General features: G+C 30.7%; 1 protein-coding gene across 1 annotated transcript in view; it reads right to left on the bottom strand.

Annotated features, from left to right (window-relative positions):
* LOC106478178 (katanin p80 WD40 repeat-containing subunit B1-like) overlaps positions 1-12,334 on the bottom strand; it is a 69,190-nt gene that overhangs the window by 9,843 nt on the left and 47,013 nt on the right. Inside the window, exons 7-15 of the mRNA XM_022381744.1 lie at positions 11,594-11,677; positions 10,788-10,903; positions 8,966-9,037; positions 7,917-8,067; positions 7,113-7,240; positions 6,507-6,560; positions 5,248-5,381; positions 2,030-2,445; positions 8-106 (exon numbers count right to left, since the gene is read on the bottom strand). Coding sequence (XP_022237452.1) covers positions 8-106; positions 2,030-2,445; positions 5,248-5,381; positions 6,507-6,560; positions 7,113-7,240; positions 7,917-8,067; positions 8,966-9,037; positions 10,788-10,903; positions 11,594-11,677 — 1,254 coding nt within the window. The remainder of the gene's footprint in view (positions 1-7; positions 107-2,029; positions 2,446-5,247; positions 5,382-6,506; positions 6,561-7,112; positions 7,241-7,916; positions 8,068-8,965; positions 9,038-10,787; positions 10,904-11,593; positions 11,678-12,334) is intronic.

The following is a 12,334-nucleotide window of genomic DNA, read 5'->3' as shown; positions in this document are numbered from 1 at the left end:
CTGTAACTATTGACTGGTGGCCTTTAAAGATGGAGGACATGGCTTCTGCCTCTGACAACTGTGGCTGAGGTTGACCTCTGATGCAAAGATTACTTTGTAAATGTTTCTATGTTTATAAGAAAAAAGAAAAACGTATATGATATAACTTTAACTAATTTAAAGAAAATGAAAAATATCAACAAGAAGTAAATTTAACCCACAATAAACAATTTCAATTTATTTAAAGATGCAAAAAAACAAAACATAATGACCATACTTTATAAAAAAGAAATCAAACTTTTGTCAACTGCTTCTTTGTACATTACATTCCCTAAATTGTCAAGCAAATGGTGATAAAAATGTTCTTAATTTTGTGAAATTAATCCCAACCAAACCTGAATAAAAACATAAAAAAACTTAAGTTGAAACCTGATCTAATTAAAGTAACAAAAACTAAATTAAAAAAATGCTTAGAATTCTGAAGCAAATATATATATATTCATGGTTATTTTTGTGAACACTATTTGATAACATTTTGTTTTTAAACTTATTTAAGTCAAATGATATATGAAAATTAGAAGGTTGTTAGAATAGCTATTCTGTTATAACTTATAATTAAAAATTACATTTCACTATAATAGCAGGCAATTTGGCATTCCATTTATCAACCGTCATGGCATCTACATTGCCATGTTCACCACTGATTGTGAGTTGCAAAATGTCTGGCTTTGAATTTAGTGAGCCATCCAGACGATACTTTAAAGTAAAAAAATCAATAGTGGCTGTTGTAAGTTTCTTCTCTTGCAATATAGGTCCAGAAACTGGAAGTTTCATAGCACAGACTTTTTGATACCAAGACCATAATGATGCTTCAAGGTCATCACTCAGAAATCTAGAACAAATGCATTTTCATGAAGATGGTAGATTCTCTTCAAATGCTGTCACATATTCAGCCTTATGCTTCAAAATCTGCTGGATTTGTGTTTTGCTGACATTGAACTCTCCAGCTAATTTGAACTGGCTTTTATTGCTGGAATTATGTGCCTTAATACCTTGGATTTTATCAGCCAATGATAGCTCAACACGATCAGGTGGCTTTGCCTTTGGCATAATTTTGTAATAGAATAGAGATTTATAAGAGCATCTGACAATACATTTCTCTTGTGATCGAAACAGAATAAACTGATGTTTTACTCATTGGCTGATGTGGTATTCATACAGTGTATCTGTCACAGTAATGTTATCCCAACAATGACCAAATCTGTTAATGTTTATCCTCAAAAAAATAAAAAAGGCGGTCACAATATGGAAAGTCAACCATGACCTCGGGACTGACTTCAGTGGTCGTACTATGGAATAGGGGAGTGGTCAGCCTGGGGAAATATTTTATAATGGTAAAGCTAGGCAAATTGTCAGGACTGTAATATTCTGCCTGCAATAGGGGAGTGGTCTCCTTGGGGACATGGTCACTCAGGGCAAGTCTAATGTATAAGGAGCCAAGAACTAATAAAAAAATACCATGATTTAGATGGCTTCAGATATATTAGTTTTATAACAATAACAAGTTAAAATCTAATAAAAATAATAAGTTGCTTTTGTTGTCAACAATTTCAAGAAATACACCGTTTTACAAAAGTTCTTAGAATACTATCTTATCACACTGGAAAATTCTCTACATTTAAAGAATTGTTTGATTCTTTTAGATCAAAGCCTGTTGTGTACAACATGGGAAATCAAATTCCCGCTTCTAGCATTGTAAGTCTGTGAACTTAACACTGATCCATCTGGGGACACATCTAATGAAAAGGAAAAAAAAAACTTGTGTATGTTGAACAGTACAAGAGCAGAATACTTAAGTATCTTAAGCAAATGGAATTACAGGTTTCTTAACAAATACACCCACAAATCACAATACAATACAACCATTTCAAAATGGGAAATATTTGTGAAGCATGAAACACATGTGAATCAGACAGGTGTATCATTGGATTCTTCTAAAATACAAAAAAATAAATTATCAGAACTATGAAGTGACTTTTATCCAACTTACAGGCAAAAAAGCTTCCATGTCAAGTTCTGCTGGGTGGTCACGTTGATCTGGTACAAAGTTCACAGAGTTACTTGATCTTTTCTGTGGTTTCTGGACGGGGACTGAATTGTTCAAGTTTGAAAAACTGAAAGTTGGTATATACTGATCCTCATTAAACACCACAGCCTTCTGAGGATGAATTTCTTTCTCAGGCACTATAGGTATTGGTTTAACTATAGTGTATGTGGAATTGAGACTAGGAGAAGACAGTGAACTGCCACTGTCTGGAATGGAGGTAGTTATAGCTGACATCTTCTCTGGCTTTCTTCCCACGATGGGACTGGAAGACTTTTGCACAGGTGCCACAAATGGAGCTGGTGTAAGCTTTTCTGCTGTTTTAGTTTCTTCTGACTGCAAATTCTTGTTCTCACCAAGGTCTATTAAGAAAAACAAAAGCTTCTCTTATTAGAAAGTTAAAGAAAAAAACTGATGAAGCACTAGAACAATGATGACGTTTATTTGTTGTTAAGCACAGTCATACACAATGGGCTATCTGTACTGTGCCCACCATGGGTACCAAAACCTGGTTTTAACAATATAAGCCTTCAAACTTACCATTGACCACTGGCGGGCCACTTATGACTCTTTAAATAATATTATTTTTCTTAAATAAAACTTATTTTAAAAAACGAGTACAATATCATTCCTGTAGCTGCTTTCAAAGTGTTCCTGTCTGTTCATTCTACTGCTGACTATTGTGATGCTTCGACCTTCCCTAACAAATCGCAGGTATGTTTCGTATCTCAATTGAAAGCTAAACATAAAAAGGTGATAGCAGAAACATAAAAGGTTGGCATTTGCTTAATTAATGATCCTGAGAATGTGGGTTATTGACATATACTGAATTTCCTCCCAGCGGGTAGACCTTAGTAAAAGCTAGTATGGAGACTTGAGGATGCTATATTTCAGTTTAATATTTATCAATTAACAAACAAAAACTTGCCTTGAAAAGATATGTCCAAAACCACCCTCTTTGGAAGTTTCCGGATTGAACTTACTTTTAATATTAAACAACTTGTAGTGTAAAGACACCCCTTGGTTCCTGGGGGACATGTTAAATTTGTTTGTATTGTTGATCATAAAGTTCCATTTTATATATCCAGTCAGTTTCAATTAGACTGATATTTATTAACATACTTCTTTTGATACATTATTTTGCTGATTATGAAAATCAAAACTTTCAGCTATGAATTGTACAAAGCAAGGCAAAAACTGACAAAGATTATTAGTGATCCTAGATCTCACCTTTTAAAATGGCATCACCGTTATTTTTGTCGGGATAGTTAACTATTTTTGCTAACAAACCTCTTGGTCAATATCATTTAGATATAACATATACAGCTTATTTTCAAGGAAGGCACAAATTTTAAAACTATATCACATACTTAAAAGCTATACATGTTGAAGCATGAAGAAAGTAAAGTGACACAAATAGGCTAAAATTCTGGTTCTTAAAGCATTTCCCTTATGATATTTTACTGGGAAAATTTTGACATCTTGTTAATGTACTTAAGTATTGTATCCATCCATCATCTGTAACAATAACAGTTTTAAACAATAACAAATGTTGTACAAAAAACCTTAAGCTGTATAAAACATTTATAAGTACAATATGTATATAAATATAATAGTACTTTTTTGTTGTCTGTTGTATGTCCATGTAACTTCTTCAGAGGGTGTGGATGGATCTTCACCAAAATTGGTATGGAGGTTCATTGGATCCATGGGGAGATAAATACAAATTTTCAGTTTTGCATTTTGCAGTTTTTATGGGCATTTTTTACCACAATCTCACCTCCTATTAATGGATCTTCACCAAATATGGCATGAAGGTTTGTTGGGTCCATGTGGAGATACATGCAAATTTGCAGTTTTTATAGGCATTTTTTGCATTTTTAACAATTACATATAATGGAAGCAACTTTTCATGTCTAAAAATAACCTTTCATTTATCATGAATTTACATAACTTCCATCCAGGGGACAGGTACTCCAGCTCATTTTAAGTAAAGTAATACAATATATTGGCAGCTAAGAATTGAAATTGCCAGCATGAAAGAAAATAAACAAAACCACAACAGTTCCATTAAACGGCAGCATCAGTTAACTACTGTCGCGAACTTTTGAGAGAGTTCTGAGACATTTCCTAATTTATTCTGAAATCTATAACATTATAAAGAACATACAGGTATGAAATTATGCATATGTGTAGATTAAAAATGATCACTGGGGTACAACAAAAATACCTTTTTTTCATAACAAAATAATAAACAAACTGACTTTTTTTTAAAACTGTTAATCAGATGGTTTCATTAAATATATGTATTAGCTTTTAAATCTGTTTTATATTCATTTACATACTCTTTTTGTACATTTTATTTTGGTAATTTATTTTGCCCATTCAAGCAGTTACTTAGGCTGATAAGGCCTAATTTCAACAAGGCCTAACACAGTGGTGTTGTCACCAAAAAAACTTGATAATGTCAAGATCAAAATTACTTAAATAAGCCTACCTCATCTCGTTCCATGAAAAAGCTATTTTCTTATCATACTGCAATATTATAATTCAAGTGAAGTAAAAAATGATAAAGCAAGATTTCAAAGAAATAAATAAATTTAAAAAAAAAGATCATGGCAGTAATTGAAATTGTTTGCAAACTTTTTTTTCGAGCAACATATTACCAAACTAAGCTTTTATCACTTTCTTCCAATCACTACATGAATATCCACTGAACTGGAAGCTATGCTGGCTTATATAGTAAAAAATACTAGAAAACGTTTATTACATGTTTAGATCACTAGCCTATGACTTCTTTTAGCTAAGATAGGGCAACTACATGAGAAATTAGGTTCAGAAACAATAACTGGCTAAAACTTAATAATATCACACTTGTATTCAAGTTACAAGGTCAAATTAGCAGTATGTTGTTCAAAAGTATTGTGACTTTCTTCTTAGAGGGCTGTGAGTGGTGCACTATGCTCAGAAAACAATTAAGAAAATTCACAAACACAACTGATTTTTTTGGATTTTGCTGAAATCAACCTAAAATCAAAATATGTAATTAAAAAAATTTTACATATAAGACTAAATAAATCTTTTTTTATTGAATAAATTTCAATTCTGAAGTTTGTTCTTTTAATGTGTTTGAGAACTAATGAATAAAAACAATGTTTTCTTACAAACTTTGGAAGGATGAAAGATTTCTTTGTAGTAGCCTTGCTCCTTTATTTCAGCATACGACTGAGATTCACCTCCAGAGTCCGACTGAGAAATAGCAGAGTCAGAATTTTCTACAGACTTTACCTTTAGAGATCTGTAAAAACACAAGCCACATTCTTATATTACTTGAACAAATTTAAAATTGTTAAAATTAGTTGATGCATCATGCTCAATAAAAATTAAGGATTATTATGACAGCTGCAATGGTTTTAAAAGAAACATATTAAAATCAAAAATGAAAAATTTAGACAGTATGATGTTGACCACTGAATAAATGCTAACTTGGGTTTTGTGATAAATATAAGCATAGGTATATATACCTCTGTTTAAATCTATATATTTTGCTTTATTACTAATGTTGGGGCTTGAAACTAACTTTTTTGGCCACTGTCAAATGTTTGCTTAAAACTTTAAAAGTTTCTCAAAAAAGTGCCAGCTCTGCTGGTAACAACAACAAAAAATCACAAGTTGTGTGCCCTTAGTGAATATAATTAGTCAGTTCATGTTAATTTACAGCAAGTGTTGCATCTTCAATTTAATAATTATAATATACTATTAAATTTTAGACCTATATTTGTGACAACAATTACATTTCTTAATATGCAAAAAAATAATAATAAACAAAAACTGAAATACCAATTGAAAATTATATTTTTACTAATTTAAACTTGTGGTATCCCATTGAAAAATGCACAAGCAGCTGTTGAAAAAGGCTTATCGATTGATTATTGTAGTATGCTTTTGACCATTCTTTAAAACTGGCTTGAATATTCAGTCATACCTGGATTATTATCTGGCAATAAATATCAGTATCTTCTTATAAATATTAAAACCCACTGGCTTGCCAGCTTTCCATCACTAATTTCAAGCCTTGAGTTTTTGCTGTTTTGTCACAAAAATTACACCACTTGTAACAACTTAAGTTTTTAAATTTGAGTAAAAGTTTCCTAGTTTACTATAACAAGATTCTTAATTCTATTTATTTTGTATATATATAAGTAAAGTATCGTATATACAGACAAGTTAATCCTACTTTCAAAGTTATCAAAAGATCTTAATTTTGAATCAAACAAAATTAAGTGTACTACATGAATTCAGTAACTAACAATTAAAATTAGAGAATTTTTAAAACAGACAAAACTCATTTTATTGCTGGATTTTCAAGTATCTATTGTTCCTAAATACTTCAAAAACAACAACAACAGAATGACAAACTTACAATGCTTCTTTGCCTACTGGTCGCCTTCTATTGAAGCTTTTTCTAACTTGGCCACTGTAAAAGTTTTATAGGTTCTGCTTATTCTAAGTTAACAATTTAACTTTTCACAATTAAACAAACAACTTAATGTCCACATTAATCTAAATATCTAAAAAATTATTTGGAATACATTCCTTTGAGTATAACTGAGAAAACAAATATTAAAAATAAATTCTCAAATTTCTAAACATTATGAAAATATTTCTTGTAGAATTGATGAAATTCTCAAGAAAATTAGATTTATACCGATACATTAAAAAATGTATAAAACCTACAAATGTTTGAAATTTGCTTAGGTTGTTAGTAAGTGTCAGATTAGTTTTTTACAAAGTTTAAATGATTTGAGCAACAAAAAAAAACAATTCTTTATACATAGGTATGAATCACAATATTTACAATAATATGAATTTTACCATAAACAGGGTATTTTCTAAGTGATAAACAAAAATGTCTTCAAAACATTTTTTAATAACTAACTTTTTTTTGGCAATTATCTTTGAATATAAATAATTATTGATTAAAATATACATCTATATAAATATATAACAGAAAATCATTAAAACTTACTTTGGCGAAAAGGCTGGCTGTGATTCAAATGATTTGGCTCTACTAGTTGGAGGAATGCCAAATGGCCGTACCCTCTTCAGGTCTACTACATACACAGACACATTCGTAAGGGAAAACGCTCCAGCAATCTATTGCAATATTTTACCAAAAATCAAATTAAGTTTTTCTTATGAAAAACAAGCAACTGACAAATAAAACATTAGTTTTATACCTTCATATTGAATTATTAAAAAAAATAAGGTTCAAATAAGGTTAAGATATACATTATAGAAAAAATGTGTTTCACTTGTTTGGATCAAGATCTTATTATTAAATGTCAAATGATTTCAAAATGTATTTTGTTATTCAGTTTTTGGGATATTTGATGTACTTGTTACAATACTTAGCTTTGAAATCAGTAATCTATATTTTTTTTCTTTTTATACACATCATCACTTGTCTTAAACTTACTTATACCATTTATATTTTAGATTCCTTCACCAAGATATAAAATGTTATATAAATATTTTATTAAAAGTTCCACATTCAGGATTATATTACGCAACAAATTCAACTTTGCTATACTTTGTTTACATGTTCTCCATTAAGATAAATACAGCAGCAAGAAATATCTAATTATTTAGTACAGAAGTGATCTAACAGAAACTATATTTAGAAGAGAAAATACTGACTTGAAAGATTGCATTAATTCCATTGAAACTAGTAAAAAGAACATAAATTTTATCAAATTTGCTTGTTTATTATCATCATAAATATTATTCTCATAATTTATTTATTTTTACTTCAATCTACATCGTAACTCACCAGTTGGTTCTGAGATGTGGATATGTCAGTAACTTTTCCCCAACCCAACACAAGGGTGTCGTAGGTGCGAGATGGTTCCCACCCATACACCTTGAGAACATCTAGAGCTCCGTAAAAAAGGCATTCCCCACCTGGGTTGAAATATATACACCTAGATGAAAGAAAAACAAAGGAAATTATTTTATTTTAATCGAATGTTAGTACATATTCAGCATTATAACGTATGATTTACATTAAAAAAACACACAAACGGATGTTTTATGTAATTCTTATTCACACCCACTTACAACATAACAAAATGTCCATGTGACTGAACAGACAGATACAGTACCTCTTCAATCATACATGATATCTTTTAAGATATTTTTTTTTTCAAAACTCATGCACTCCTTTGATAGTAAACTCTTTAACTGTTTTATCAACTAGTTAAACAAAATTACTCTTCCCGACTTTTAGAAATGTTGGAAATACTTCCATCTGATCTTTGTAGCTGAGGTTTCAGCTCAGACCCAAGGCTGTGATTAGTATTATAAGATAACTGTCAAAGCTTCTATATGACCAATATAGGTCTGATAATAGAAGTTAAGGTTGAACAACAAGGTATGAAATTGTAACCAATCTACGGGTTACTTGGTAAACTTCTATATAATGCTGAGTTCAAGTTGAACTCCAAGGTTCGATGGTGAAATCAACCTTACAGGTTTTTAAGTGAAAGGTATCTGACCTGAATAAGGAGAAATGACAGCAAAACATTTAGTTGAACTCCAGGGCTAGAAGGAGTAACCAATCTTATGAGTTACCTGGTAAAGCTGTTATCTGACTTAGTTACAGTTGAGCTCCAGGGTTTGAAGGTGTAACTTACATCTGACCTGAGTTACACAACCTATGAGAGGCATCTACAGGTCAAAAACATTTTCTGCTGATCCTCAAGGTGACATATATTCCAAACAATAGAAATTCTCTGCTCTAAGGTTATCACTAAAAAACCTCAAATAATTCATTACAGATCAGGTAAAATTAGGAATTAAATAGGTGTATTGAACACTTACCTGGTAGGTCCAGTCTCTCCTTCAATAGAGGAAACTTGCTGGAAACTTTCCAGATCCCAAAATCTGACTGACCTTACAGAGAAAGTATATCATACTTCTTATAAAAAAGAAATTATTAGAATGAATTTCATAACAACTAACAAAAACTGATTTAAAATTAAACTTAAAAAAAAATTAAATTTGTAAAGACGGAATCATGCATCACTGATTTCAAAACTGCTTTTTCTATGACAGATTGGTGCAATTAAAGAGTTTTGACAGGTATGGATTTGTAAATATCTATAAAATATCATCTAATTGAAAACTTTACTCCAATTCTATTATCTTCCAGAATTAAAACAACATATAACTACATAAATATAATGTCTATGATAATACAAAACTGAAAATTACCTAAAATCACAACTTCTGTATGTGTGTAATACAAGACAAATATTAAAATGAATAAGAAATTAATGTTTTCCTAAACTAAAAATACTTACCTCCCCTTACAAAAAAGCTTTTCTTGACTTGTACTGTCCTCTGTTGAGCAAATTTTTGATTGCCACTAGCTTCGATACCCTCACATATGTTAACATGAGATATCTACATACTAACATGCAAATGATTATGCAGCAACCCTCCATCAATAAGAGTGTGACACAACTCTTATTGAAACTAGCACCATCTCTAATCTTGCACTTTTTAACCATTTCGAGATTGGTCAGATCAAACTAAACCCCCCTGGAAGTGGGGAGGACAGGTGAGAAATGTGAGAGAGGTAAGTATCAATCAGAAATACATTTTTAGTTTTGGAAAATGTTAACTTCCAATATGATACCTTATCTCAACTCACAAAAAACTAGAATCCCATACTGAACAGGGGTTGTGTCATGCTAATATTGGTGAAGAGCTGCTGCATAATCATTTAAATGTAAATATGCAGAAATAGAAGGTGGAAGGCTGGTGCCGAGCATGGAAAATTTGTGTCGTTACAGGGAAGTACTAATCGAGAAAAGCTATTTTGTGAGAGGAGGTAAGATATTGGATTGGAAACATCTATACTCCTTATCTACTACAGACAACATGTTAAATGCTATAACCAGATACTGTTCCAGGAGACTGAAGCAAGTAATCTAAGTAAAAAATTGTACAACTGAGCTATCAGTATTTTTGCCTGAACTGTTATATTATAAACAGAGAATGAACCAATTGTTACACCTAAGGTTGTTCTATTAAGATAGGAAAAAATCAAACCAGTACAGCAAACACAGAAGAAAAAAATATATAAAAGACAAAACAAGGAAGTTGGCACTGGAAAAGAAAGTTAAATCATCTATTAAATTCACCATTCAAACACAAAACAAACAAAAAGTATTAAAATCCACAATGTATGTTAAAACAAAAGTACACACAGTCTGCTTAAAACCCCATAAAAGATGTTTCTTTTAGCTTGCACAGCAGTAAATATTCAAAATACTTTCTAACAACAATAAAACTGCTGTGAATTGTCTTCATGTTCAAATGTTGAAGTCAGAACAACATTAAAGCAGCTCAACTTTTTCCAAAGTGGTCAAGTGCGTGACACCAATACACATGTGATTGTATTACTGCTAATAAGCATTTGTTAAAGTAGGCTCAACAACATGCATTGGTTGTTATGCTTATGTGTGAAGTGTGTGATTTAGGTATGGTGACATTTACAAGTTTATCAGTATAAATACAAATTCAAAAATTTTAATATGCTGCTCCTCCAACTACGTTGAAAAAAAAAAGAGTTCAACCTTAGATGTCCATAAGTAAAATACAAAGTGCTAGATGACTGTTGAAGTGTGCCACTCACCTGTCTGTACTGCAACTTGCTAAAAGAAACTCATTAGGGTGGAACTCAATATCCACAACAGGGCCTGAATGACTTCTGAATTCTGTTAGCTTCTTCCCTGCAGGCAGGTCCCAAAGCTGTTGAAGCAGGTTACACAAACATTAACATCCTCACAAACTCCCAAGCATATTATTGTAAGTTACACAGAACCACACATACAGCCCATTCACATATTTTAAGCGATGCTTCATAATATTTAAGAAAAAAAATATACAGTTTTCAAAGCTGCTCTTAGCTTAAATTTATTTGAGCAAATATCAAACTTTTTAAAATCCAATTCTGCATCCTCTTTAATAATCTACACACATGTATGTATTGTATTCAAATTATAACAGGTTTTTGTTTTTTGGAAAATAGGAAAAAAATTATATATATACAAGAAGAGGTTTTACTTCAAGGATGGTAACACAAGACATGGTAGGCTTCACATGTTGAGAAAGTCTAAAAATTTAGAAATCATAAGGTACACTGTTTAATCTTTATAATCCAGTCAAGTTTAAAATGTGCTTTAACACATCTTCACATACCTCATTAAATAGACAAAACAATTGAATAAAGTTCTGTATCATTAAACTAGTTTTATATTTTAGTTCATTGGTTTTGTTTTTTTACCCCATACACCAACAGCCTTATTATTTCTTAAAGAGAACACTGACTCATTTTCAATAAGCAGTGAAAGAACCTGTGTTGCAAGTAACTGCACAGTATAATCAAAGCTAAAAAAATGTTTCAACAAAGGGAAGATTAGTAAAACAAAAATATTTTACCTGAATTGTTCCATCATCTCCAGCAGAAGCAATCCATCTTCCATCAGGGCTAAACTTAATGGTATTGACTGGTTTATCATGGCCCTAATAAAAGAAAAACCAGTGAATTCTATCAAACAACTTGAAGAGAAATAGAAAAATAATAATATGAAATCAAACAGCTAATCAACAAAATGTAAATAATAAGAGACAGATATAAAATAACGTATGAAGCATTATTAACTAAAAAAACAGTGCTATTCTCATACAAAAACAAGTGCCAGAAATAAGGAAAAGTAGTTTAAACTTTTTGTTTCCAAGGATTTTATCTTATTGGATAATTTCTTTATTGTAATGTGTAAAAACAAAATTGCATAATATACGATAAGACAGCAAGTCTAAATAGTTATTGCTAAATTTTAAGGAACTGAATGAACATTAACATACAAGTAAATCTTTCTAGATGAGATATTTTCTGAAGTGAACAAATTAAGATAAAAATAACGTATTCCTATAATGTGTAAACATAAATATGCAAGTAATTTAAAGGGAATGGTAAATATGTAACACAGCTAATTTTATTTACCTTCTATAAACACTGAAAAAAATGTCTAGAGTCTCTACCAAAAATAAAATATAGAATATATACATCTTCAAGCTTTTTCAAAAACAATTACAACTACCAAAAACTACCAAATATTATAAATACCGCCAAATTAAGTCCTACATATATATATATATATATATATATATATATATATA

Source organism: Limulus polyphemus, unplaced genomic scaffold (assembly GCF_000517525.1).
Source record: "Limulus polyphemus unplaced genomic scaffold, Limulus_polyphemus-2.1.2 Scaffold187, whole genome shotgun sequence".
In the NCBI taxonomy this organism is placed as follows: domain Eukaryota; kingdom Metazoa; phylum Arthropoda; class Merostomata; order Xiphosura; family Limulidae; genus Limulus; species Limulus polyphemus.
This window is presented reverse-complemented; position numbering and strand designations above follow the sequence as displayed.